Here is a 27,895-nt window from a genome sequence, read left to right as displayed (position 1 = left end):
GTGAAAGGCAACTGGGAGGAGATTGGTAGATTCCATGAAGATACAAGCTAAAGTGTAAGCCAGCTAGCTTGCAGGAGAGAACCAGGGAGGGAAACAGCAGACACTAACCTCAGGAGCTACTCCTTCAAAGGAGCCTGAGCCTGTAGACCAATTTATGTCCCAGGGCATTTTTGTAAGCGATAGATCAATAGCTGTCAATTAATGGATCTTGACAGCTGGGTGTGGTCAGGGAAAGAGGGGAAGAGAGTCTAGCCCCTCAGTGCAGTCCCAGGGTGACTGTGGACAGACCCTGAACTGCACACTCCTGTGGAGCAACAACAGAGCTTTAACACTTCAGGGGAGTGAGGAGGGAGGCGTCACTAAAATAAGCCAGCCAGTCACTGAACAAACAAGCAAGTAACAATAAGCCTGGGGCCAGGAGGTAGGGGTGGGGACTAGTACCCAGAGTTGCTACAATATATTATCTAAAATGTCCAGTTTCCAAAAAAAATATACGAGACAAGCAAAGAAGCAGGCGTAAAAAATTAATAAACAGAAACTTCAATTAAATAGAGCCGGGAGACGGAAGAGGGTAGCTCTCATGCCCTGCGAGGGCTGCAGAACCCAACAGGAAGAAGAAAGACTCCTCTTCCTTCCTGGCAAGGACTCAGCCAATGAAATAAATGCCATGGAGTAGCCCTCCCAACTCCCTTTTCCCCTCTATAAAAGCCATCTCCTTCCCTTGCCCTGGGGGACTTGCACATGGTCCATAGTTGCAGACCCTGAATTCCAATTCTCTGCTGATTCCAATTTTTTTTTTTTTAATTTAAGTGTAGTTGATTTACAATGTTGTGGTAGGTTCAGGTGTACAGCAAAGTGATTCAGTTATATATTGTATATATTGATATCTATATATACATTCTTTTTCAGATTCTTTTCCACTATCGGTTACTGCAAGATATTGAGTATAGTTCCCTGTGCTATACAGTAGGTCAAATAAAACCATTTTTGCTGGAGTAATATCTGTCCCTCTGCTTGTTTCAGGTCCACACAAGAAAGCATAACTCACGTTGGAAAAAGGCAGGCAGCAGGAACCACCCCGTGGGAGTGGTCGGATGTTGGATTTAACAAAGACCTAAAAGTAGCCCTGAGGCGGACACTTTTTTTTTTTTTTTTCAAATTCAGAGTCAGAGGTAGACACAGCAAGACTAAACTGGAAAATGTCTGCTCCATTGTCCCACTGGGAATGATGAAGGCCCTGGTAGCCTCACTGGGGACAGTTTCAGTGGTGAAGTAGGTAAAGAAACCAGATTCAGAGAGAAATGGTGACAACATGGACTTCCCACCAAGAATAAGGATGAAAAGGAAAGGGTAGCTAGGAAGAGTGTCAGCTCAACAGAGGTTTTGCTTGACTTTGTTTTGCTTTGCTTTGCTTTTCAGGATGAGATAGTTGGGGGCATGTTCAAAGGCCAGGATAAGGACCCTGTAGATAGGGAGGAGATGGCTGCAAAAGCAAGACCAGAAGAGGTGGGAGCACACAGCAGGGAGGCCGGCTTTCCCTGGAGGAGAGCCTGCAGGGATGCAGGTGAAGATGCATGGGTATGAATACGTTGGTTGGGAGGCCTCAATGGGTGGGGCATATTCTGCACATGATAGCAGAGGCACTAACTGCCTATTGTCCCAGACTATCTTTCCAAAAATGTTGGTATATAGCAAACGGTCTTGGAAGATAAAGATAATGCCCCCGCCTGGAGTAGAGGGCAGATTTTCTTACTTCCAGCATAATTTGTAATGCCTCCCTCTAGGGCAAGGGCAGGTTTGCTTGCAGCCCACTGTAGAAGATTCTGGTTTTCCTCATTCAGGGGTCCTCAGCTGTGCTGCAAACCCATTGAGTGTGCGGCAAACCCGTTGTGGGGCCCCTCCTAGGTCCCTCGGCCTCACCCTTGTGGGGTCTGAGGGGCAAGACTTCTCATGAAGTCTATGTTGCTTGCTGTGTCACGAGTAATCATGTCCTTTGTCTCTGACCCTGGAGTCTCGTGTCTTCTGCCAGCATCCATAAAACTGTAGCAGGCTGACCTGTTAGCCTGAACATAGGGTAAACCTCAGACCCTTCACAGTTCTGGCCAGAGGTGACTTTGTAGTTGAGGGCATGGGAAGTTGAAGCTCCCCTCTCAGAGGTACGGCAGGGAGAAGAGGAGGCTTGAGGAAAGAGGTGACGCTCTGGAATCACCGCTGAGCAGGATGGAAGTTGGACAAGGACAAGGACAAGGAAATGGCTGGTGTGGGGAGCCCCGCTGACGCACAATGTGTACCATTCTCCTCTGGAATAAGACACCGGCTAGCAGCTCTCAGCCAGGCCGGGGAGTGGGCAGCATGGGCGAGGGGACACTGCACAGGCAGATCAGAGTGTGAATCCAGGTTGGAGTTCTGCTGGGCGGAAAGCCAGGAAGACAAGAGAATCTGGGTTACGATGAGACAGTAGCTTTTAGGTTATGACTCCCCGGGTCCCGGCTGGATAGGAAAGAAAGCTTCAGGGAGAGGGCTGATCTGTTGGGAGACAGAGGAGGGGTGGAGAGACTGCAAGCTGCCGACAGGAAGGAGAACCCCACATGGTGGATGGGAGACTCTGGTCTGAGCGGGGTATTGCTTTTCAGGCACTGGAGGTGGATCCAAATCCTTAACACAGATGGTTGGAGGGTCAACACCACACGGGAGGAGAGCCCTCGCCAGCTTGAGGCTGGAGTCCACGCAGGTGGAAGCTGGACTGTGGTGGGGGCCAAGTTTGTAGGTGTGAAGATGGAAAGTTGAAGACATTACATACAAACCGTCAAGTTGCAAACTTTCAAAGATGCGAACATGCGTTTGCATGTCCAATCACGTAAGTTAGTTTATGTGTCTGGCGTACATTGTCACGTGCGTGCATCCTCTACAAGTGGTTGTGCTTTTGTGTACTTTACTGTACAGTGCTGTATAGAGTACAGTAGTACAGTATCTTTGTTTCAAACCCAGGATGTCCAGAAGCAAGTGTAAAAGCAGTGGTGATGTAGCTGGTACTACTGTACTTTACAAGGTACCGTACTGTAAGATTAAAAATGTTTTATTTTTTGTGTTTGTTTTTTATGTATTATTTGTGTGAAAAGTATTATAAACCTATTACAGTACAGTACTATATAGCCGATTGTGTTAGTTGGGTACCTAGGCTAACTTTGTTAGACTTACAAAACAAACTGGACTTAGAACACACTCTCCGAACAGAACTTGTTTGTATGTAGGTGACTCGTTCGTATGTATGCGATAGTGATTCCCCTTCTTCATGAAGGAGGTGAGGCTGTCACGAGAGAGAGGGATAGGTTTGCAATTGGGGGGCTTAGAGAGATGTCTGATGTTTTATCAACCACTGAAGAAATGGGAGAAGGTGCTGATCAAGGGATAAGTAACATGCACAGGGATTTTGGCGATTGAAAACCATAAAGATTAAAGGAAAAGACTTGAAACCATCAATTCTAAGTAGTGTCCATCAGCAGGGTGGCAAGGTGCAGCATTTTTTTGAATTGTGAGAACTGAGCCTGAAGGACCCATTCCTGCCCACGAGCAGAGGTTCCAGGAAGCTTTCCGGGAAGCTCTGCAATTGGACAGATACCTGTTGCTGCACCCAGACCTGCTCCCATACATGAAGAACAGGGGAGAGCAGAAAGCCAGTGGAAAGGGACAAGGTCCCTGTCATTGCAGGTTCTGATAGTTGGGGCGGGGGACGGGGGGGTGTCTGGGGTATTTCACAGGTTTCTGAGGCCAGGACGTGGCCCACTGGAGAATACACTATGTCACCTACTGTTCACTCCCTGGAAGGGCTCTGCTTCCAGAGCATGAGTGCCCGAGCTTCCCCAGCCCTTCCTGCTGACACCGGATCCCCTGCTACACCCTTCAGGTGTCTCTGGACTGCTGAGATCTCCAGGTTGGCCTCGGTTTGTAACAGGAACGCAGTGCGATTGAGGGCCCCGGCCAGTCACCAAATGAGGGGGATGAACAGCCTCAGCTCCCCCACCCGTCCCACCCCGGCAGGCTCCCTACCTCACCCCCTCCAGCTCCACCCAGGGTCTGAGCTGTCAGCGTTTGCTCCTCCATCCTCGCCGCCCCTCCCATGGGCCTCGGGCGTCGGGAAGCCGCGAGCCGAGGCCCCCGAGGGCGCAGTGCGCAGCCCACGCGGCAGGTGGCGGCGTCTCCCCGCGTCCCGCAGCCCCCGGACCGCGCGCACACGCCCTTGAAGGTACCGGGAAGCGCCCTGCCCAACCGCGGCTCGCGGTGTCCCCGGGCTGGGCGCCGGCGGGGAGAGGGCAGTTCCCGGCGCCGGCGCTTCATTCTCCCCTCTGGGACCCGTCGCGCAGGCCCCGAGGGTGCGGCGACGTCCGGAGGCGCGGCGCGGGCAGAAGAGTGAGCGGCGGGGGGGGGCCGGGCAGCCGACTCCGGGAGTCCGGCGCGGCACACCCGGGCCTCTCCCCTCCGCCCGGGACTGCGGCCGACGGGACGCCCGCGGGCCGGGGCTGCATGGGGCTCCCGCGCGGCCCGCTCTTCTGGCTGCTGCTCCTGTTCGTGGTTGTCTGCTCGGGGATCCTCGTCGCCCTGTACTCCTCGGCGGTGGAGTCGTACCTGGGGCCCCTGACCGGAGCCAGGTATGGGCTGCCACGCGGGACCTGTCTGGCGGGCGCAGGGGACGCGCAGGGCGCCCAGCTCACGGCTGGGCCGCCCTCCGGAGTGGCTTGCCGCGGGCACTCGGGCTGCGGCCCTTTGTCCCCAGAGCCTCCACCCCGGCGTTAAACTCGTGCTGCCGGGGGCCCACAGCCTCTGCCGGGGTCCGAGAGTAGCTTCGCCCCTTGCGCACCGGCGATCCGCTCCCGACAGCCTTACGCTTACTTCCCTCCGGCCCTGAGTAGAAACCCTTTCTATTGTCCAGATTTGGCTAGGACACCTGAATCTTTTAAAAAACAGTCCCGTTTTTGCCACCCATTGTCCCTCGCTAACGTCACGTTTTTTTCAGGCTCTCCTTGGGGGCAGGGATCCAAGTCTCCCGGTTCAGACTTGGCCGGGCTCCTCAGCCAGGCTGCGGCGGGTCGCCTCTTCCTCTAGCTGTGGTCCCCGCCCTCCCCACGCCCGGCTCCCTTAACTCCCGGCTCTCTGCTCCGTTTCTTATTTTGATAAGCACCGTCTGGGCGCAATCGGGCGCGATCGGCGAACAGGGGCCCATCCTGGGCTCCATCCAAGTTCCCCTCCCTGAGCCTCCTCCTGCGCTCCACTCCCTTTCGCCGACCCTGGGCACCTTTCTTTCATTTGTGCCCCAGGAGGAGAAATCTGAGAGCCTGCCTTTGGTAGGTGATGGTTCCAGTTACTGAAGAAGGCTCAAAAGGATTTAGCTTTACTTCTGGAAGGTGGACCGAGCTGTGCCCAGAGTCTGGATTTCTGAGGCCTCCGGGGCCTGGCTTTCCCTTCCCAGCGCTTTCCCACCGGCACAGTCCTTACTAAACCTTGCTCCAGGGATAAGGGAATGAAATCAAAATTAGTGTGTGCTCTCAGGAAACAATGTCAGAGGGCACCCAAAGCTGCAAAACAATATGAAACACCCTTGCCACTGACTACGAGTCCAGTCCCTTTAGAACAAAAGGTGCTCTAGCAGGCAAAACCTGAAGTTACTTCATCTCCCTGGAGTGAGAAATTGCATAAGCAGAAGGACTGAGAATATTGAGGGTATTAAGAAAGGGGATCCTTGTCAGTTTTATGTAAGGATGTTTTGAAACACATTTGAACATCTGTTGAAAGTAATACCACTCTAAATATGAGGTTTGCTGAACATCCATTACACCTCAACAAAGCTTTTTTTAAAGATCTTTCATCTTTTAAAAATCTAGTACAACCCAAGAACCTGTCCGTATCCTTGTTGTTTTGGTGATGTCTGTGCTGTAACTAAACCCCAGGGGCCAGGTCCAGACTCAGTCTCGGTAAGAGGTGGATAAGCAGGGTGGCAGGTGGGATGGAAGTCTGGGTGGGGACTGCAGGCTGTGCGACCTCCCCAACTGGGGACCAAAAACGGACCTACCTGGCTGGCTACAGTGGAGAGTCCAGGGAAGCAAGGCCCTGGGACCAGGCCTACCACACCCGAGACGGGGCTCTCCTTGCAGGTTGGAGAGTGGAATCGGTTCAGGAATTTACTCACAGAAGAATCTGAATCAGTAGTTCGTGGGCTTGGGATTTCTAGACTTGTTTTTTTCTGGAGGAGGGGGTGAGGATAGCTACAGGACGCCAGTAACCTGCCAGTTACCATCTACTGTCAACATTATTTTGTAAAAGAAAAGGCTATTTTAGAGCGAAGAATTCCTAAGAATGTGATCTAAGCTGAGTAAATTTAGTGTTATGAAAAACTGCACAACATCGACCTCCCTTCTCCTCGGGCTGGTTAAACTTTCCATAGGGGTGCGGGTGAGCTGGGCTGGCCCCTTCCCCACTCCTTCCCAGCTCCCAGGCTGGTGTGGAAATGCCCATGGATTCCGGAGTGGGAGGGGCTGGGGAAAGTCTGTGAGCATAAGGGGTTCTCTGGGGAGAGGAGCAGGCCTCCCTGAGGCTGGGGCAATTCAGAGCAGCAAAACTGAATTGAGGGGCTCCCCATCCCCACCCCACAACTCTGTCCCTTCTGTCTCTATTCCACCAATTCAGCAGTTCCTCCATCAGGTTCCAAGCCTGGCTGCATGTTAGAATCACTGGGGAGGGAGGGGTGAGTGGGGGAGTGGGAGTTAGATCACCTGAGGCCCAGAACAATCAGGTCAGAGTTCAGGGATGGGGCACCGGTGCCCTTCACAAGCTCCCTAGGATTCTCGAAGGCCACCTAGGCTGAGCACCACAGTCCCAGTTCCTCAAGAGGAACTACAGAATTATGTAGGCGGCCTGTCTGGGGCAAAAGAGACAGGTGGGGGAAGGGATCGCCCTGCTTTTCCTGGCCTGCTCCTCCATGGTCTTTCACAAACCTGAAGGCAGGCAGGTCACAGGCTCCCTTGTGGCTCAAGCTGTCTTTGGCACCTAGAAGCAAGAGGCCTCTGTTTCCCTCAAAACCGCTGATCCGGGACTTCCCTGGTGGTCCAGTGGCTAAGACTCTGCGCTCCCAATGCAGGGGACCTGGGTTCGATCCCTGGTCAGGGAACTAGATCCCACATACTGCAACTAAGAGTTCGCATGCCGCAACTAAGACCCAGCATAGCCAAATGAATACATAAGTTAAAATATTTAAAAAACAAAAACAAAAAAAACCCCCACTGATTCAAAAATCCTCCCCACCTGCTCCCTGGTGGCTATAGGGGAGGGGGTAGGAGTCTGGGAGCAGCCTGACCACCCTCTTGAATAGATAGGGGCTCCTATTCCTTCCTTTGTGTTTGTCCTGTGCCCTGGTTCAGGGACCACCTAGCACCCAGGAGGTGGGGTGGGCCAGTAACTTAGCCCCTTCCACAAGGGACAGTGTCATAGAGACTGTCACAAGGTCCTTTCCCTTTGCCCTTTAGGTAACAATAGCTAATATTTAGAGGACACTTTTTATGTAAGATAACATAGATTCTGTGTTTGCACCTCCCAACAATTCAGGCAAGGCTTTATTGGGGCCCCTGCTGCAGTAGGGGGAAGCGAAAACAAGTAACAGGTTCCCTTGCTTGCTCCCTGGGTTGGGGGGGGGGGCGAGTTGGATCCTTATACTGGGTGACAGTAGGAATGGGTCCAGGGGTTGGGCCAGAGGGGTGGCTTAGGTGGTCTGCCCACCCCCTTGGTGGTACCCTGTGCAGGGTACATGTGCAGTATCCTGCTTTTGCTGGACACCCTGCTTTTGCTGAGTTTTTGGTCTTTTTGTATCTTGTTGTTCATAATTTGCCCCAATTGCACATGCACCCAGCTGTTTTTAGTCCCTTATAGTTTCTTTGCATTCTGTGGCTCAAGGGGTCGTTTGTCCACGTGCAAGCACTGCAGCAAAGGCCCCCAGGTCCCAGCCTGTCTCAATGTGATTATCTTTACACCTATATGATTATCCCAGCTGAACAGACACACAGACTGAGGTTCCGAGAAGTTCAGTAGCTTCCAGAGATCCTGGGATACAAATCCACGGAGTCAGGCTTCAGACCCATGCCCTTCACCAGGTGAAGGGCGCCCAAGGCACCTGGGATCTAACACCTGTTTCTGGGGCCTTTTGGCAGGGAGACCCCTCAGATGGTCACAATCCCAGGGGCCTGGCAATCTTTCCTATTTTATATTTTCATCTCTTAACCACCACCTCACTGTTCCTATACATTCCACATTTCAGCTGCTTGCCAAGGGGCTTCTTTATTTCTTGGTTTCTGGGTAGAACATAATAATAGGACAGTATTTTGTGTGCCCAAAGAGAGAGAGATGGGCAAGAATCAGAGCACAGAAGAAACAATCAGACCCTGATGGACTGTCAGCCCCCAGAGCTAACAGAGCTAGACAGCAGGTTCCAGGGGCAGGTGAGACCCCTGCTTTACTTCTGCCTTCTCCCCCAGGAACATCACATCGTCTCGAGCTTTCTTTGGACCCAAGGCATCGAATTCTAGGACGAGAAAGGTACTGGGGCCAGCTACCCTGTGGCGGTTTCTCACATTCTCAAGTTAGCACTCAGGGAAAAGGGGTAAGAAAAGCACGAATGAGAACATTCTCATGAGCCTGCTGGGCGGGAGCACTCTGGAACCCACGCCCCCACCATTCCCCCAAAGGAAGCACAGAACTGAGCGGCCAGCCAGTCAGGGCTCCTCAGACCTGACCACTGGGGTTCCCTGCACCCCAACAGCAGAGAAGGGTGACTCCATATTTACTCCTTGGGGTGTAGCCAGCTGAAAAGTTCTGGGAAGTCTTGATTTATCTTTAAAAGTCCTGTGACTCAATAGTGCACATTTTGTGCCTTGAGTCACTTTGAAAAGTGTCTCAGAAAACCTGAAGAGTCAGTCCTCTTCTATCCTCACAAGAATTTTATATGTATTTATGAAAATGATTCTGTACCCTAGTAAATCTTTTTCGGCGTGGACTAATTTGTATCTCTTCATAGTCATACTCTGCACGATCTGTATATAATGCATCGAACTTAGAGGTGTGACCTTAAATTTAACTTTTTTTAAAAAACCAGGAGGTCAATAAAATTTAAACTGCTGAACAACTAAAAAAAAAAAAAAAAAAGTCCTGTGACTTTTACATTCTACTCCTCAAAATGTCTTTTAACTGTAAAAGTCACATTTAAACTGCTCACCATGAAGTAAACACCAAGCCCTGGGAAGATGTTTGAGAACTTCCGGGCCCTGCTCTGTAACAGATCACGCTGACTGTGGCCTGAAAGGCCGTCTCAAGCATTTTACGTGAGTTCTCTCACTTAAGCCTCATTGCAAGCCTGTGAGGCAGTTTTACAGATGAGTAAAATGAGGCACAGAAAGGTTAAGGTCACTCATGGAGAAGAGGTGGTACAGGGGTTCGAGCCTCTCATTCGACCCCAGAGCCTGGCTCTGAACCACTGAGCAATACGGCCTCTCCCCCTCTGCGTGCTGCGGTTGGGAGGGGTGATGACTGGGTAATTCTGGCTTGATTCGGGTTTAAGAGTTGTTTTTAATGCCCGAGAGACTGGAAATTGTTAACTGAAGCCTCAGGGAGCAAGATTTCACCCCATGCAAGACTTAGTGACTGCTGAGCAGTCAGAGACAGAGTAAGCAGCCCTGGGCAGGTGATGGGGACCCCTTCCTGAGAACAGAGGCCTGGTGGACACTTGGCCAGCGGGCTGAAGAGAGGCCTCAAGGGTCTTATAAGCGCTTGGTCAGGTCACCTTTACTTTTCCTAAAGTCCTTTTCACCTTGAGCTGCTTGGTGCTAATTGACATATTTCCCCACCTCATTTAAAAAAAGGATTTGAGGTGGCTTTCGGACACATATGACATGGCAAAAAAAAAAAAAAAAGAATAAAATGAAGAAGCAGGTAAAGGAAAAATAAAGGGAGGAAAAGTAGACAACATCAGATAAGTGCATGAAAAATATGCCACCGGGTGTAAGAGATGGGCTGTATATCCGGCTCTTAGCTTCCTAGTGGCCACAGCAAAGAAGGAAAGTTTGCCACCCTGTCCATGAGATAAAAAGCAAGCCAGTTGCCCAAGGAAAGTGCAGCCTTTCCAGATACAGAGACCTGAAGATTTTTCTCTTGGAGCCTCGTAAAGAAGGCACTGGAAAACATCCCTATGATAAACCGAACAGTAGTGAAATTAGTGCTGTCAGTTCGGCTTAATGCTTGCTTTGAAAACATGAATTTGTTCCATAAAGACTGCTATATTAGTAAACAATATGAGCATAATTCAAATTTCGTGTGTGTTTATCAGTGATTTTGTCAGCAAGAACGCTGGTAAATGCAGAAAACCACACTCAACCAAAGGGAGCCATGTAGGAATACACAAAAGGCACACACAACGCACACTTCAGATAGCCATCTGCTTCATCGCATATGTTATAACCGGCTTTCCACCACTTCACGAAAACTCCCACGCTGCCACCCTTCCGACACCCACATCCCCAAGCAAATGTCAAGTCTTTTCCAAGGTCAAGTGCCATAGTTTTAGTAGTACTTATATATTTCTTAACCAGCGAATGTGTGTAAAACTGCTTCTATCTTACCTACGTTCTTCCTTATTTTATGCATCACTGATCAAGTTTTTTGAGTGTTGCGCTGCTAATCCCTTTTCCCAAAAGCCCTGTGGTTTTGGTTGCACAATTTTGCATAATGGTTTTTAAGCACTCATATGTCACATAATAGCAGAAATGACTGTACAGCTCTTTCCTGCATTGTCCTTTGATCAAACCAACGGCTTAACAAAGAGCCCCCTTCAGTGGGAAGAACAGCTCCACCCAAGCCCAGGCTGTTCAGGATTCTGACATGGGGGCTGCAGGCAGATGGAGTTGAGGCCTTTTTGGTACACTGCCCTCCTTCAAGGTCGCTGTGTGCAGAGGCCCTGGAGGGCTTTCTATGGCAGCTGGAACAAACTACCACAAACTGGGTGGCTTAAAACAAGAGAAATGGATTCTCTCACAGTTCTAGAGGGCAGATGTCTGAAATCAAGGTGTCAGCAGGGCCAGCCTCCCTCTGAAGGCTCTAGGGAAGAATCCCTCCTGGCCTCTTACAGCGTCTGGAGGCTCCAGGTGTTTCTTGGCTTGTAACTGCATCACTCAATCTCTGCCCCCATCAGCACATGCCTTCTTATGAGGATACCACTCATTGAATTTAGGGCCCACCTTAATACAGTATGACCTCATCTTACCAATTACATCTGCAAAGACCCTATTTCCAAATAAGGTCACATTCTGAGGTTCTGGGCAGACATGAATTGGGGGAGGGGACACTCTTCAATTCAGTATAGGCACCGACTGGCAGAAACATGTCATAAACCTTCCCAGCATGAATCCTACGGCAAGGACTGCCAGAGCTGGGATTTGGATCCAGGCTGACGGATTCCTAAGCCCAGGCTGGACCTCCTCCACCACAGGGCAGGCAGGTCTTACCCATTTGTGGGAAAATGCCTCAAAGTTCCCCCCAAGTGTGAGGTGAAGTTGTAGGAGGCCAGAGCCATCAGGCCTGAGAGATGTGGAACCCAGGAGAAGGGCTGGGCAGGGTAAATCCAGAAAGCTCTCTCACCCCCACTGGGCTGCTGCACTACAGGCCACCTGGGCCTGCAGATCTGGGGGTTGCCCAAGTCTGGAGGGAGAAGGACAGCACTTCCTCCCAGCCCTCTGGTGGCTCCTACCCACCCCAACCCCCAGAAACAGCCCTCGTCTCTTCTCACCCACAGAACCTGCCCTGTCGACACTCACTTTCTCTCGCCATTCGACGGCACCCTCACTTCCGGGATCTGTTTGATCTCTCCATTCCAGTGTTGCTGTCAGGGAACCTCTTCACCCAGGAGCTCTGGGACAGCCTGAGCCGGCACAAAGCCCCCTATGGCTGGCAGGGGCTCTCCAGCCAAGGTAACCTGCGGCCCTCTGGCCTCAACTAGTCCATTGCTCCTGCTTTTGGCCTTGGTGCAGAATGGGCCTCTCCTCCCTCACAGCACCAAGATGTGGACCCCCTGCCTCTTCCTCCCAGGCGGGCCTCAGGGCTCGACACCCTGCTGTGCGACTCCTGACTTCCCTGGCACAGACCCTGGCACAGCCTCTCTATGCACTGGGCTGGCACTCTATAAGCTTTCACTCCTCCCCCCCCCCCCATCTCTACAAGCACCACAGGGTCCAGGAGACGGCCCTTGCTGCCCCTGCAAGCGGCTCTCACCATCCTGGGGCTTCGCTAGTGTGAAAGATGCCAGTGTCCAAAGGCGGCCGAGGACAGCGGCTGTGGGGTCTCAAACAGCCTGCGGATGGTTGCTGCTGTGGGAAACCGCCCAGAGCCCCCTCCACGTTAAATATGCCCCCACCCCACCATGCCTCTGATTATTTTCTTTGGGAATACACACAGTCCTGGGAGGACTGGTATCTGAGTGCTTGAGATGACTGAGGGCACAGCCAAACCCCCTGCTCCACCACCCTCTTCCCACTGGCATTTCATTGTCCTCCACCCTCTGTGCCTCTGGAGAGGGGCTGGTGTCAGGCCTCGGGCAGGTGGGGAGCCAGGAAGTCTTGGGAAAGCCCCAATGACCCATGTGACCCCTCGTGGTGCCCCACCCTGTCCCACACCCACAGCCATCGCCTCCACCCTGAGCCTCCTGAATGGCTCTGAGAGCACCAGGCTGTTTACCGTCTCCAGGGAGCTGCTTCCGGGCTGCATCCGGTGTGCCGTGGTGGGTAACGGAGGCATTCTGAATGGTTCCCGCCAGGGTCAGAACATCGATGCCCATGACTACGTGTTCAGGTATGTGGGGCAGGGGCCAGGGAGGAAGCAGGAGAGGAGCTGATCCCCAGCCAGCCCCCGGGGGAGCACCACAGGTGAGGGCAGGGGCCAAGGCAGCAGTGGCCTCAGGCAGCTCAGCACTTGTAATGGGCAGACAGGAACGGACAAAGGCATTACGGAAACAGGCCCTGAAGATGAGTGAGGGTGTGGTCGGCTAAGGGGACCCAGGAGGAAGGAGCTGCCAGGGTCAGCTTTGTCCACTTCACAGGGCATCCCTTCAGGTCCCGAGCTGTGGGGATAGGGCTAGTGACCGGGCACTGGGGCTGCTGTGGGCAGAGGGAGCGACAGAACCCTGGAGATGGAACAGGGACAGGCGAGGCCCCCTGGGGATGGAAGTAAACACGCAGCATCGTGTAGCCACAAGCAGGCTGATGGGCCTCTGTTTGGACCAGACTCAATGGTGCTGTGATCAAAGGCTTTGAGAATGACGTGGGCACCAAGACCTCCTTCTACGGTTTCACTGTCAACACAATGAAGAACTCCCTCATCTCCTACTCAAACCTGGGCTTCACCTCTGTGCCGCAGGGACAGGTGAGGCTGCTCATGGGCACACCGTTGTCACTGACAGTCGGTGCCACTGTTTCCCAACCCGCGTCTGAGGGGTGGGCCACAGGGTTCCCAAGCCCCAGCCCAGGGCATAGAGAGGCTGTGCCAGGGTCTTGGGCCCCCGCAATGGAGCCACTGAAGGGGTGGATCTGGGCAGGGGCGCCCTGTGGTTTCAGGTGGCTCAGGACAACTCTGGGGTGGAACACGAATGGATAATATTGACTGAAAGCCTATGGAGTGCCAGGCACTTACAGAGGCCACGCCAGCCCTCTCTTACTGGTGAGGAGACTAAGGCTCAGGGCCCCTTCAGTCAGTAAAGCAGCGGTGGGGCTGGATTCAAATCCAGACTCCCCCCCACCCAGAGCTCACGCTACACACAGTGGGAGGGTATTTACTGAGCGCCTCCCCCCTTCCCAGCGCCGGATACAGGCATCACAGCAGCCCCTTTCCAGAGGGCAGTGTGTCCAAGGCCACCACCCAGCCAGAATCATCAAAATCCAGGCCCCTCTGACCGCAGTGCTAGGGTTGTTTCCATTTCTCACGCTGCCCACTGGAAGAATGATGTGTGCCCTCCTGAGGGCTCACAGCAGACCGTGCAGGAAGCTGAGGTTCAGAGCAGTTGAGGAAAACATGCCCAGAGCCCCAGCTTCGGAGCAGGAGAACTGGAATCTGAGTCTGTCTGCCGCTTCCAGGTTCTTTCAACCACAGCTAGTTGCTGTAACACAGTGCTTCCCTTCTAGAGTGGGCTGGTTACCACATGCAGCGGGGAAGTCCCACGATAAGGGTTCTGGGATGCTCAATAGGAGTGGTTTGAGTTTCTAGACGCTTCCTTCTCTGACCAGGGAATTCAGGGGTGTCCTAGCCACAGTGTCTGTGCGCCGAGGCCTCTTTCAGCTCGTGACAGAAAATGGGACAGCTCCATTTCTGGTGTAGCCACAGAACCTGTAGGCATTATCTATAACTGCATGACAAACTACCCCCAAACCTAGTAGCTTTAAACAACAAGCACTGATCATCTCACAGTTTTCATGGGTCAGGAATTCAGGAGCAGCTCAGTGGAGTGGTTTTGGCTCAGGGTCTCCCAGTCAGGATTGGCAGGGGCTGCAGTCCTCAGGCCTGCCTCCGGCCGGAGCTGAGATGGCTCCCTCATAGCCCTTGCTCCCCCCAGAGTGAGCAATCCCAGAGAGCAAGGAAGCTCCAGTGCCTTTTATGACCCACTTTCCAAGGTCACATACCCTTCCTTACTTCCACTTTTTTCTACGCATTAGGAAAATTTTGTTCATTAGTCACGAAGTCCAGCCCACACTCAAGGGGATGGCAATTAAGCATCGCTTCTTGAAGGGAAGAGTATCAAAGGATTTGAGTACTGAAACCACCAGGGTACCTGAAAGTGGGAATTACAGGCATAAAAGGGAAATGCTCCCGTCAGGGCACAGACTGGGTGCAGAGCCGTCCACTCTGAGTAGGATCTTGGCGTGGTCTCGTTCCCACTGCGGCTGGTTTCTCTGTCACTCCGACAGGACCTGCGCTATATCTTCATCCCCTCAGACATCCGCGACTACGTGATGCTGAGATCGGCCATTCTAGGTGTGCCTGTCCCTGAGGGCCCCGATAAAGGGGACAGGTGAGCAGCCAAGCAGGGGGCAGGGCATGGTAATGCTCCCAGGGTCCACTGTCGGATGGGAAAGGTGGGTGAAGGCGGCAAGAAAATCCCCAAGAATTCAACAGAGCATTAGAAGATTAAGCTCTTTTTTCCTACCCCCAGGAAAGCCTAGGTAACGCTGCCGGTCCCCAGGGACCCTCCTGACAAGGCAGGCTGTAGGTTCAAGGGGCTCCTTTCTGAGCAGGCAGGCCTGGCCCCTCAGCTTCAGGCTGCTGTCCCCACAAACAACCCAGCCACCCAGCCAGTGGCAGCCGCAGGACCTGTCCACAGCTGGCTCTGCTGTCCTGTTTGAGCACACTGTGTCTAGAAACCAAGAGTGGGGGCCAGTATCCATTCCATTCCTCCTGGCGGGCACCCTCCCAAGACTGCCGTGAAATGGAAGAGCAGGCGACGTGGGTCCAGTGTCCGGTGAAGTGGGAACAAAGGGCCCTCTGTCTTTTCTCCCCCACCTTCCTGGGCAGCAGGCCTGTGTCTGGCTCTTTTGAACCATGTCCTGGCCTCATCTAAACCTTCTCCCTGTGGTGCTGAGACGATTTCTTGTCCCTGAGTCAGGTTCTTAGAAATCTGCGCCACCCCCGTGACAAAGACCCGCCTCCTATCTCGGTGGCCCCAGGACATCTCACCCACCGTGAAAGAGCAGCTTCTGAGGCCTCCTTGGGGGTTAAGCCCTCAGAGGCCAGGCTGGCTCCACCAGCCCTGCCCTGTGCCCCACCCACCTCGTGATTACCTAACAATCCCTTGCAAGAGCTCACAATGCTGCACCTGGTCATGAGGGTGGGCTTTGTGACCCGGGGCGGGACTGGCTCTTGGGGGGCTGGCTCAAAGACATCGGGCGGACATAAGCCTCCCCAACACCAATGAGCTCCCCCTCCCCTACCCCTAATCCGTCCCCTACCCAGTCCCCTACCCAGTCCCGATCCAACCACACCAACCAGCAGCCCTACGCCAGCACCGGTGGCTCAGCCCCTTCCCCGTCCCCCACCCGGGGGTCTTCCTCCCGTCCCCCCTCTCACCCTGCCACCCCAAATGCCTCACAGCCCTCTTCCCGGGCTTCCTCCCTGACCCCTAGCCCTCATGTCCAGCCTCGAGGGTCTGCCCAAAACGTCACTCCACCCACCTCCAAATCTCCCTCCCAATCTGGCTTAAAATCTCTCTCTCGAAACTCTTCCCAAACCCCCCCTGTGCCCGGCGCCCCGTCCCCGTCCCACAGCCCTGCACCCTCGGCTTCCTACATCGGGCCCATTCGGGGCATCTCGCTCTACATTGCCCCCTATGTGCCCCGCTTCCTGAAGGAGCCCCCCTTCTTCCAGCCTCCTACCTCACCACTCCCCCAAAACCAGTGCTTCCCCTGCTCCTTCCCCTGCCCCTCCCAGAACCGAGAGCGAGCCCCCCCTGCGTCTCTCTACTTCCCTCTCCTCCCACCCCCTCCCCACCACCCGGTCAACTGCTCCTACCCGACTCCTCCCGCTCTGTTCACACCCCCCTCCTCTCTCACGTACACCCCGCCCTTGGAGGTCCTGGTGGGCGGGAAGCCGCACGTGGTCCCCACGGTGCTGCCCGCCACCTTCTACACCCCCTTCTCCCGCTACTACGCCCAGCCCCGCTCCTACCGGTCCACACACCGCCACCGTCCCGGTGCCTTTCCCCTCTCCTCACTCCCCAACGGGCCGTACGACGGCACCGGCCGCTCTGTCCACTTCTATCGTGGGTCCTAGGCCTCAGACCTATTTTGGACCAGAAGCCTCCGCCAGCAAATTCAAGCTACTCCATCCAGACTTCATCAGCTACCTGACAGAGAGGTAGGTGGGGGTAGGGGTGGTGCTGGGAAGAACTGCTCCTCCCCCCCCCACCCCCGGCTCCACACCCACCGGCAGCACCAGCTTTATCCCCCCAAGGATGAAACCCACAGGGGGGCCATGTACGAGGACACCCCAAGCACTTATACTGCTTCACTTACTACTTTATTTGAATATTATACCGTGATGGAGGTGGTGTTCTATCAGTCAAGGTAGATGGGAAATGGAGAGGGAACTCATCAGGTTTCCTTACTAGGCATGTTCAGAAAGGCTTAGGCCGGGCATAGGGGGACCACAGATGTGGGGCTGTATTGGGACCGGTAGAAACCGAGCTGTCATCACTCTCAGGCCTGAACACAGCTCAAACACGGGAGACCGTGGGGAGGAGCCTGGGGAACACCTGCCCGCAGATCCCAAACCCCACCCCCCCTCCTGCCAGTGGTTCTCAGCAGGAGGCAGGTCAACTGTCCTGGTCTGGAGACATTTTTGGTTGTCGCTAGGAAAGCGTGAGTGCCACGAGTGGGCAGAAGCCAGGGCGGCTGCTTATCATCCTACAATGCACAAGACAGCCCCTGCAACAAGCAACTATCTGGCCCTAAGTAACAGTAGTGCTGCAGCTGAGAAACCCTACTACAGCCCAGAGGCTGGCGTCCTAAGACACAGAGCAGGCCAGGGGTGGCAGGTGGGTCTGGGATGCAAACCGAAGACCACTCGACAGAGGAAGACCCGGCTGAGAGGCTAGGCGATTTGCCTGGCAAAGCCTAGATGAGAATCCAGGGCTGAGGTCAAGCCCTGTGGTCACCACACTGTGGCCTCACTTTTGGACTGTTCTGGGTGTCTCTGAATGTGTGTACGTGTGCACACACGTGCATCACCTCGCCAGTGCCTCCAGTCACAGGACCTGTGTGCTGTCCTCATACGTGGCTCCTGCTTGGCCAAAGTCTGGAGGTAGAAGCTTAGGTCTCCACCTAAGTAACTAGGCCACCTATGCCCTAGACACTGTGGTGCAGGAGGGTGTTGCCGAGAGGAAAGGTGAGTTAGACTGGATTCAGGCTTCTAGAGAGTGGGAGAAAGGGGAAGGCTCTCACGTGCAGTCCTTTGGGAGGACCTGTTCCTCTTTCTCACCCCGTTACCTAAGGTGTTATTTCAACCAAAGATTTTTGCATATAGTTCATTTGGTCTTTTCCCAAATAGGGGATGGGTTGGGGTAGAAGGGCCGGAAATTTTTGCAGTTTTCCAACCGAACTGGTGTAATGGCACAACCATCAAGCTAGTGTGCAAGACCAAAAGTCTTGAGTCTTGATGGCTCTTTTTGATTCCAGGTTTCTGAAATCCAAGTGGATTAACACAAAATTCAGAGACCTATACATGCCTAGCACTGGAGCCCTCATGTTGCTGACAGCACTGCATGCCTGTGACCAGGTAAGAGGGCTTCTCTCTCAGGAGCCCACAGCAGCAGAGTTAGGTGTGAACGGAACCTAATTCGCTCCATGATATCCCCTACATGAGGCCTGCTAGCCCAGATCTGGGACTCTGGGCCTCTATCCTGTGGGGTAAGGATGCCCCAGCTGCAGGAGTGATCTTGGTCTCGGGAATGGGATGGAAGAAGTGCTCTTCAGGGTCCCTTATAGGACAGTCCCCTGTGCCAGCCTTGCCTTCCCAATCACAGCCACCTGCCCCTGGGCTGGCTTCTTACACCCCCTCTGCCCCAGGGCAGCTGCTCCATATGGTATTTAAGACACATTTTATCCAACTGCTCTTGTGAAAGCAAAATCTTCTCAACAAAAGTGGGCAGAGACATCTTTTTGTGAGGACATTCTAGAACTGAGGTGGGCAGCCTTCCACACAAGGAATCTCTGAAATCACTGTATGAGACATTCTTGATGGGGTGGTGCCCACGTGACGTGCGCGGAGACAGAGGCTGAGAAGCAGTTTTCAAGAAAAGGCAGTGACCCACACTGAAGCCAGCACAAGAACTGAGGCCAAGCACCACTGGACTCTGGTCACCTTTTCCCCCATTTTAAACAGGAGGCTCTTGCCTGCAGTCACCGTTAGAGTAGGAGGTAAGGGGCTTTCCGCCTCTGTCTTGAGCACAGTGATCACAGCTTTGGTGTCACAGACCTGAGTTCAAATTCCAGCCCAGCTACTTACTAGCTTGTGACGGGGGACACATGTTTGGTTACCTTTCTCAGCCTGTTCCCCATTTGTAAAATGGGGACAATATCTACCTAAGATTGTTGTAAGGCTGAGTGAGAAAATGCAGAAAGAGCACAGTTCGGGGCATTAAAGTGTGGGCGGGAACTGTTTATCCTCACCTTCACACAACACAAGGCAGCTGGGAAGGGGGGGACATGGCTTTCTAAATTCACGTCACTTTACACATAGTGGAAGCGCAATAAATGCTAACTCAACGACTGTCCTTGTCCAGGTTAGTGCCTATGGATTCATCACAAGCAACTACCAGAAATTTTCTGACCACTATTTCGAACGAATAAAGAAGCCACTGATATTCTATGTGAACCACGATCTGTCCCTGGAAGCCACCCTGTGGAAGGACCTGCACAAGGCTGGCATCCTTTGGCTGTACCAGCGCTGACCCTGAAGCACCCAAGACCTTTGTGGTTTTGCAAAGCTGAGGCCCTTGGCCCCTCAAGTGGCCAAAGCTGCCTTCTGGTCTTTTCAGCCTGAGAGGGGCTCCAACTGTCCTTGACCCTCCCCCCCCTTCTTCCCTACAGAGGACACCGAGTGGATGTGTGACTGTCACTGAAGCCTATTCTTTGTGGGACACCTCACCTTGTCCTCAGCTCATCCAAGAAGACTCTCCCCTGGTCTGAGGCAGACATCCCAACCCTGGCCAAGAAAAAATGGACTGCTCTCTGCTGGATTTGTCTTTAAAGCCGAAGGTAACACTCTCAAGGGGAGACTGACCCTCACCAGCGTGAGGCACGCATCCTTCATAGCTGAGCGCTCCCACGACAGTAGTGGCACGGAGTGACCAGGAGGTCAGTGGAGCGGCTCAGGGTCTCTCAGTTAACAAAGAACAAGCAGCAGTAGAAGCAAACGCACGCTTCTCAGCCCAAATCCTCCCACTAGCGTGTCCGGCTTCACACAAACTCCAAAGCAGTTCAACTCAAGGACATGTCGGAACAGCCTTGCTGAGAACAGGACCGACACACTTCTGCCCCCGGATAAAGTGGGAGCACAAAAGGCAGAATGTGATTTGAAACTAGATAATTGCATAAATGGTGGATAACCACTGTGTCTGTGTGTGTTGGGTAAAGTAGTATATCATGCAGGGTGCTTAGCACAAAGAATTCAGAATTCAAGAACCACGGGAAGGTTCTGGTATTTGATGGGAGTCAACCACGCAGAAGGTTGCTGGCCTCTGATTAAAGTCCCACTGGACATGTATTACCACCTTGTCACCAAAAGGACATTACTGGGTAATGAACCCTCGTTATCGGACACTGAACATCATGGCTTCAATAATTTGACTTGATATAGGCAGTTTTATTTTAGATTACATGGGCTTCTATTAGAAGTGTAAACCAACTGAGTTATCACCATACTACCCCTTAAGCAAACCCTGGGATTTACTGTCCTGATGTCTGGTCTGATGTTGCTACACACCGTACCCGGCAAGGCAGTGGAGGGGGCGGGGGGATGTCTCCACAGGTCTGGTAGGCAAGAGCCTCCCTGCCCAAAACCTGGCCCTTGGGTCTGTGGCTTTGAAGGGATGATCCTATCAGCACACCTAACAAGAGTGATGAACCAAAATGCTACTTTAGAAATTGAGACGTGATTAAGTGAATGGACATTTAGGCTTTCTAAAGCAGCCAGTTGAGAAACCATAGCTTCCCAATGCCTGGACCCATTTTTATCCATACTTTATTTTTCCCTATTCCCATCACATCTGTAGTTACCAAAACCTGTCAACCGGTTAGAGGGGTATAAGATCAATTTAGTGGGAAACTTAAAAACACCAAAACATCTGATTGCATCCTGTTACCCGCAACTCTTCTTCTCTGAAACTTTCACTTATAAAAGAATATGCTGAGTCACAGAATAAAACATTGCTTTTACATGGGTCTCAATCTGAAATCCACAAATGCTAGTCAGTTTTTAAATTTTTTAATTTGTTTCAAAGTTAAACCCAAGACACATTGACTTCATAGGAAATCCACTGAGAAATGTTTTTCTAGGCTGAACACCTCTTTCCCTTCAGTCTCCCCCAACAGAGCACGCACGTTAATTACTTAATTTTATAATCACTGCTGTCCCACCACTATACCAAGATCACCTAAACTGTGTGTGTAGTATTCTGAATGTTCTTATTTATACCCTAATTTCACTAACTGCAAACAATTTTCTTGGATACCCTGTCACTTGAATTCTTTGGCTACTTTTGAAGACGAAGTCCAAAGAACTCTTAAATGATTCTCCTTTGGTGGGGGAGGGTGGTATTTTATAGGCATTAGCAACTAGCACCTGGGGCTGTGCTGATCCCATCTGGCATCACTGGGAGGCAACCTATAAACCCAAAGAATCATTTGATGCAGCAGCCAACTAAGAGACTCAAAACTGAAGGTTAAATTCAAAGAAAAAACTAATTTAAAAATTGGTAATCCTAGAGGAACTCATTCTAAGCAGTCAATCATTATGCGTGTGTGTGCGTGCGTGTGTGTGTGTGTGGAAGGCACAACCAGATCAATTCAGTGCAGCCTGGTAGGTCCCAGATGACTCTCCTTTTCGGGAGACTGATCTGAGGGAGCAGAATCTGGCAAGTGGCCAGTACCAGTGAAGAGCAGCCATGAAGTGCTGGCGACATCTATATTCAACCCCCCTCTGGAGTCAAACCTACAGGTTCGGGAATTCCCTGGCAGTCCAGTGGTTAGGACTCATCACTCTCACTGCCAAGGGCCACGGTTCAAGCCCTTAAGATCCCACAAGCTGTGTGGTGCAGCTTAAAAAAACAAAAACAGAAACAAACCTACAGGTTCACTTGGGTCCCACAGAGCAGTCAAGTCCACTCAGAAGCAGACTACAACCCAGCAGGTAGACTTTCCCACTTGCTAACACGTCCTTTCGCTTTGTTTTACTTCCAGCTATAAGCTGCTTGGACCGGTTTTCAGGCTCTTTAAACCTCACTCCAAATATAGCTTCCTTGGTGACCGAACAAATATGTGACCTTACGTATAAAGAGCTGCACACACCTCCCAGCTTCAACAGAAAAGAAAGGCAATCTGTGTCCGGTTCAAGCCTGGCATTTAAATGGGAACAAAGCCCAGCACCACTTTGCTACTCTCTTGCTCACATGCCAGCCATGCCATTCAGACAGAGCTGAGCTAATGCCAGGAGAGCTCCCTGGTGTTAACAAAGCACCTGGAAACCAAATCGCTCTCCTAGTGCCACTGTACACCGTCTTTCCTGAATGTCAGGATACGGTGCAAGGGCAAGAGGTCAGATAGTCCTGAAGCGTTCTCACTGCCACAGCTGGCATACATCTGCCATTCCCGTCTGTTTCAAACAGCGCATTCATTTTCTTGAAATATGTGACAAGCACTCTTTCATTCCACAATAAAAGTATAAACCAAATCTGGGCCACTTGCCCATTTCTGCCACCTCTTATAGCCTGTGCCCTCAGAGCCATTAATCAAGGGGCCTAAAGTGTGACAGGGCAGCCACACCACTGGTTTTCAAGCTGCAGAGGGGTGATGCATTAGGACTGGGGTCTTGGCAGGGTATGCACAATTCCCTTTGGAGTCCATTCAATGCGATCCCTTATAGAGCCTAAACTTCTTTTAAGAGCACAGGGCCAGCCCCTTAAGCCTCAGAACAGATTGTTTTCCCTCAGTTGAGACTTTCAGACAGGGATAACTAGCCATCACAGGCTTGTGGGGCTTCTTTGGGACATGTAAGATGGAAAGAGAAAGCTTACAAACAACAGGAGAAGAATCAGCATCTCACTTGCTTCAGGCAAAGCAGTTCAATTCTGTCTCACTCACTGCAGACACCTAGCGAAGAAAACAAACCTATGTCAAAGTCTCCCTGTCACTCAGCACAACTCAAAGGCCAGGACAGGGGAAGCAAAAAGAACACTCCACCCAAGCCTGTTCCAAAGATCTTCTGTATTACACACACGAGAGAAATTCCGCCTCGGGTCCAGGGCAGCTGAAACGGCACTGCTGCCAGTTAGCGTCTTGTTCTGGAGCATCCTTTTCGGCCTCAAACTGAGGCTGAGACTGTACCTGGCGAGGAGAAATTGCAAAGAAAAACCTATTCAAGAAGATATACACAATCTCTCTCAGGTAGCTCACTTTTAAATCAAGCATTAAAAAAACAAAGAAACCAGGCCTAAATTTTCTCTAAAGCAGACTTGGGAAACTGAGTCTCAGATATACAAATTCCACACAGAAAGGCCTTTCTTTGCCTTCAGACAGGGATAACTTCACATCATCATGGACTCAGCGCCCACCCCTCAGCCAGGCCGCAGCACTGTGCCCAGCTGTACCCAGCAGCCCAGACCCGACACGCTGACAGGTCCTGTCCTTTTAAAGCCAGGGTCTCCCTTAGCACAAAGTGTCTAGCAGCCAAGTATGGCATACATATTCCAGCGTCTTTCTGGTGTCAGTAAAATGCCTGAGACAGTGCAGATTACTTCTTTCAGCCAGACCACTGAAGGCCAGCTGCACAAAGGGTACCTGATGCCAAGAGGAATCGACATCAAACCAGGTCATTTCTCCTTCACTCACCTCTGTGTGCAAAACAATACTGCAGAGCAACCATGTGGCTTTCAGTGCTTTAAAACAGGGATTATAGATCTGCCCTGAGAGCTACTTAAAAACAGCCAGTACTATAATCTTGCTGTCATAAAAATCCCTGAGCTAAAAGTAGATCAGATCATCTAACTGTTCCTCCGTACCCGCTCTTAAATGGCCACACACGATTCTTGGGCTGCATTCCAGAGCCATCTCATCACGGCCGGAGGTGGGGTCCAAGAACGTGTGTACTACTTCAAACCGCTGTAGGTGCACAGCCAGGTTTGAGACGCACCATTCCTGTTTTTACAAACTGAAGAAATAAGGCTCTGGTGCAGTCACCTGGTAACAGGCTGAGACTGGAGTCTAGATCTCTCAAGTTAGTCTAACACGGGGTTTCAACCTACCGACGCTTTGGGTGGGTAGCTCTTTGTCGTGGGGGCTGTCTTGCGCACTGCAGGGTACTTCGGGGCGTCCCAGCGCACCCTGACCCCTAGTTGAGAACCACTGGCCTAACTCAGTAACTAGTTGTTCAACTATACCTCAATAAAGCTTAATAGTTTCTTTTGGAATAAGCTGCGGTAATTTTGTTACAATCTGGTTAAGACACACCTCTTTACAACTGACATTAAATCAGTGACATTTTCTAAATTAAAAAAAAAAAAAAAAGCTTAATAGTAATAATAACGACCCCCTACCTCCCAAAATCAATTAGCTATATTTTTATGGTTCTTTAAAAAAAATAAAAAAACCCTAGCCGTGTAACTATGCATGAGTGAACTCATTGTCTCCCTTTACTTACTCAGTAGCAACTCAGGGAAAATATCTACCTCACGTAGGGTTGTAATAAACCCTGTGAGGCTGCTTGGCAAGGGATCTAGCAAAGAGTTCCATACCACTTCTCTCATCCGGCCACTAATAATCCTGGAAGACCCACACATCTCGGAATCTAACAGACCAATACTTAAAGGGATCATAACCTACGCAATTCTGTGAAAGAGCAAAAAATCTTACCTTTTAGAGAAATTTCATCACGAAGATCCTCACACTCAGTACCTCTGGATGATGGTTTTCATGTGACTTTTTTCCAAGTCCACAGCCAATATCTTTAACCTAAAAGAGAAATATGCATAACACACTTCATTCTCACAGAAACAAACTTAAGATATTCTCAAGAATGGTGTTTAAAAAAGTTGAGCCTCAGCAAGTCAGAACTCCTCACAAAAGATGTCCTTTCAGACAGGGATAACTTTAAATCATCCTCAGCTCAACCAGTAACAAAACATTTCTAAATCCCAGCCAACCAAACCTCATTTTCCAAGTCTTCCTGTCACCCCTGTACGCAGTGGCATCCACTTCGATTTCAGTGACACCTAGTGGCCCCGATTACACTGGCTCAGACCATCCTCACCTCTGGATTCTAGGCAGGACCCTAACGGGACCTCTGTGTCAACCCGGATTCACAGAGCTGAACTTCAGAACAGAGTGTGAGGGGGCGGGATGTGGTAGGCCTTCACACCATCTCACCGTTCCCACTTCTGGTGCCCACCCAGGTCTTGCCTGCATCCATTCTTACTCATTTCAGGGTTCCATTCGCTAGTTTTAAGCTTCAACGTGCACGTCGGCTTCTCACCGTCTCTGCAGATGCCAAACAAAGGCCTGTGGGGAACGAAAACATGAGCATGTTAAGGGTCGTTGTAAAACTACGGCCTACGGCTTTCCAAACAAAGTCTACCATCCCATTGGTTACCATCTGTGGAGTTACATAAAAACTGACTGGGGCCGTCCTCAAGGCACTCGAGGAGGAGGCGAAGTATTCAGCCGTTAACACCCCTGAAGTGAACTGAGAACCGTCCCTGTCAGTCTGCCCCGTGTAAAGACCTGGGGACCTGCAAGGCCGCTGGGGCTGCGAGCTCAGCACATGGGTGTCTGCGAGGCCGGGGAGGGGGGCGCGGGAGCTGCGCAATACGGAAGGGCCGCTCTCCCCTAGGAGGGCCGCTCCGACGCCAAGGTGGGCTTGGGCTCTCCCCCCTCAGTAATGAAAACTCGCGCCCTTTGGAAAGCGTTTTCCCAGTTATCTCAGCTAATCCTCCCAACCACCCTATTGGCGGGGAGACCAGGCTTAAGCGTCACCATTTCTCCTTCGAGGAGGGGGCAGCCAAGTGTGTTAGCGCCGTGTCAACAAAGACCCCGTTTTCCCACCTCCGCAGCCTTACCGCCGCCAAAGGTCCGAGGTTGCTGGCCTAGCTCGGACCAGCCTGAGGCCGCCATGTCTTCCAGCCACGAGACCGGCCCCGAAAAGAGAGAAAGCTCGCGCCTGCGCGCAAGTTCTTCGCGGCAGTCTCGCCGGAACTCTCGCGCTGTTGAGAAAAGGCTGATGGGAAATGTAGTGCAAACAGCTGCCGTGGCGGGGCAGCCGTGTCCTCAGCGCGGCTCTGGACCCGGGATTAAATGGTGGCCGCCGCCAGGGACAGTAGAGAGCCCGGGGTGGGAGGCCTGCTCTGTATAGAACCACGGCCGTTAGAAAACGAAGATGGACTGTCGCTTCGGCCACAAAGTCATTTATCTATTGAGTGAACAGGGTGTCCCTGGCCGAGACTGGGTGGGCGGTGGAGGTCGCAGAAAACTCGAGGGGACTTCACGAGAGGAACGGTTGAGGGAACTGAGGCCCTGCCGGATTTCGTTCTTAATTGCTCTGCGGATTTTATTTGGGGCGGGGCGAGTTCGTCTTGGGTGGTTGGCTGCGTTAGCGAAGAGGAGGGAGATTCCCGGGGAATTGTTCGACGTCCCGCTCAGTTGCTCTTCGTTGGGGCGAGAGCAGTGGGGCACGGGTGCGGCCGGCAGAGGGCGCCCGAGAGCGACGGGCTAGGCCGGGCTCTAAGTTACCCTTAACCCAGGGGCTTATCCCCGCGCCGCAGGTCCCGCCGCCCCGCTGGGGTGTGGCTTTAATTCCGACAAGGAAAAATAATCAAATTACGAAAAGAACTGAGAAATAGTGTAATACCCTCTGCTACTCCTGAGTGTTGATTTTCAGGTAATCACCCCGGCTTCATTTTTGAAATAACAAAAGGGCAAAACAACAACTAGAGTCAGAGCCAGAATTTACACCTATTTGGAAATTGGTTTAAACTTGCAAGACCACGAAGCCTTTTCTGCGTTACCTTCTCCCCATGCTCATCAGCCGTTCAGCAGTGATCTCAGTGGCATTGAGTCTGGATTAAATTGTTCTGTATATGGTAATACACTGTGGGTACTTATTTTCAAGTTACCACATTTGTTAATGTTTGCCTCCCTCAATTGGATTGTGAGCTCTTCAAGGCAGAAGTCTATTTTAATTTGTTTTTTCTTTTTAATATCCTCACAGGCCTAGTTGGTATTCCACTGCCTCTGCTCACAGTAAGTACTCCACAAATATAATCATTAACTCAGCAATAGCTTCTATCGTGTGAAATTGGCCCTTACGTTTCTCTGTCTTACCCTTGAAGACAGATTATTTTGTATAATACTGAAAGAATGGGGTCTGTCCCTGCAAACTAAATTCCTTTCATCTCAGACTCTAAGTTTGGAATTTGCCAAAAGCTGCTTGTGTGTAGGCAGGTGATCTGCAGGCAAAACAATAATGATAGCTAACACCTCATAGCACTTACTGTGTGCCATTCACTCCTCGAGTACTTTACGGATATTAATTCGTTTAATCCTCACCACTGCACAGTGCAGTGCGTTATCACTACCCCCGTTTTACAGATGAGGAAACAGAAGCATTGAGAGATGATGAAACTTGCCCCAGTTTACACAACTGGTAACTGGTGGTGTCAGGGTTTGATCCCAGCCTGTAGAGTCTGTGCTTTTACCACAAAGTTATACTGCACCGTGTGTATATATATATATATATATATATATATATATATATATATATATATATAAATGGATCTTATATATAAGGGTTTTTGGTTTGGGGGGAAGGGGAAGGAAGAGGGATTTTGTGTGTTTGCATGGGTGGTTAGGGAGGAAACTGGGGGGGAATGATGGGCACCTGTTGCACTGTTTCGAGCCACTTTCTGGCAGGAAGAGTGAGGCTGAGAGCCTGCAGGAGCTGATCTGTGAAAGGCAGAGGCTCTGGGCTCTGGCAGGTCTGTCTTGCGTCCCAGACTAGTTGCCACCCAGTGTGCAGTGAGGGCCACTTGTCACAGCTCGAGAAGGGCCACTGTGCCAGAGGCCAC

At 51.7% G+C, this 27,895-nt stretch overlaps 2 protein-coding genes across 39 annotated transcripts in view; one reads left to right on the top strand and one right to left on the bottom strand.

Moving 5' to 3' along the window:
* METTL23 (methyltransferase 23, arginine) overlaps positions 1 to 26,003 on the bottom strand; it is a 144,307-nt gene extending 118,304 nt beyond the window's left edge. For 8 of the 33 annotated variants that reach the window (XR_014257748.1, XR_014257749.1, XR_014257757.1 and 5 more), the window contains exons 1-4: positions 25,892 to 26,003; positions 25,203 to 25,334; positions 24,690 to 24,788; positions 22,856 to 23,165 (exon numbers count right to left, since the gene is read on the bottom strand). The gene's annotated coding sequence lies outside the window, so the exon portion shown is untranslated. Of the gene's footprint in view, positions 1 to 21,032; positions 23,166 to 24,689; positions 24,789 to 25,202; positions 25,335 to 25,891 lie in introns of those variants that run through there. The other 25 variants (XR_014257772.1, XR_014257773.1, XR_014257774.1 and 22 more) reach the window with 8 other exon arrangements.
* Positions 4,103 to 20,999, top strand: ST6GALNAC2 (ST6 N-acetylgalactosaminide alpha-2,6-sialyltransferase 2). 6 transcript variants are annotated; one of them, XR_014257746.1, is made up of 9 exons: positions 4,103 to 4,407; positions 8,517 to 8,577; positions 11,822 to 11,996; positions 12,705 to 12,873; positions 13,305 to 13,443; positions 14,979 to 15,082; positions 16,837 to 16,920; positions 18,240 to 18,470; positions 19,346 to 19,459. XR_014257746.1 is itself a non-coding variant. In XM_082442705.1 (9 exons), exons 1-9 carry the CDS (start codon positions 4,118 to 4,120, stop codon positions 19,511 to 19,513), a joined length of 1,290 nt encoding a protein of 429 aa, XP_082298831.1. In that variant the 5' UTR covers positions 4,103 to 4,117; the 3' UTR covers positions 19,514 to 20,999. The 6 variants fall into 6 exon arrangements, 5 of the variants coding, with proteins under 5 accessions (XP_082298831.1, XP_082298830.1, XP_082298833.1 ...); XM_082442705.1 differs by having other exon boundaries at positions 18,240 to 18,339; positions 19,346 to 20,999; XM_082442704.1 differs by having other exon boundaries at positions 16,720 to 16,920; positions 18,240 to 18,339; positions 19,346 to 20,999.
* Positions 26,004 to 27,895: the final 1,892 nt, after the last annotated feature.

Source organism: Balaenoptera physalus, assembly GCF_965194825.1.
Source record: "Balaenoptera physalus genome assembly, chromosome: 20".
In the NCBI taxonomy this organism is placed as follows: Eukaryota; Metazoa; Chordata; class Mammalia; order Artiodactyla; family Balaenopteridae; genus Balaenoptera; species Balaenoptera physalus.
The sequence above is the reverse complement of the archived record's forward strand: the minus strand, read 5'-3'. Positions and strand labels throughout refer to the sequence as shown.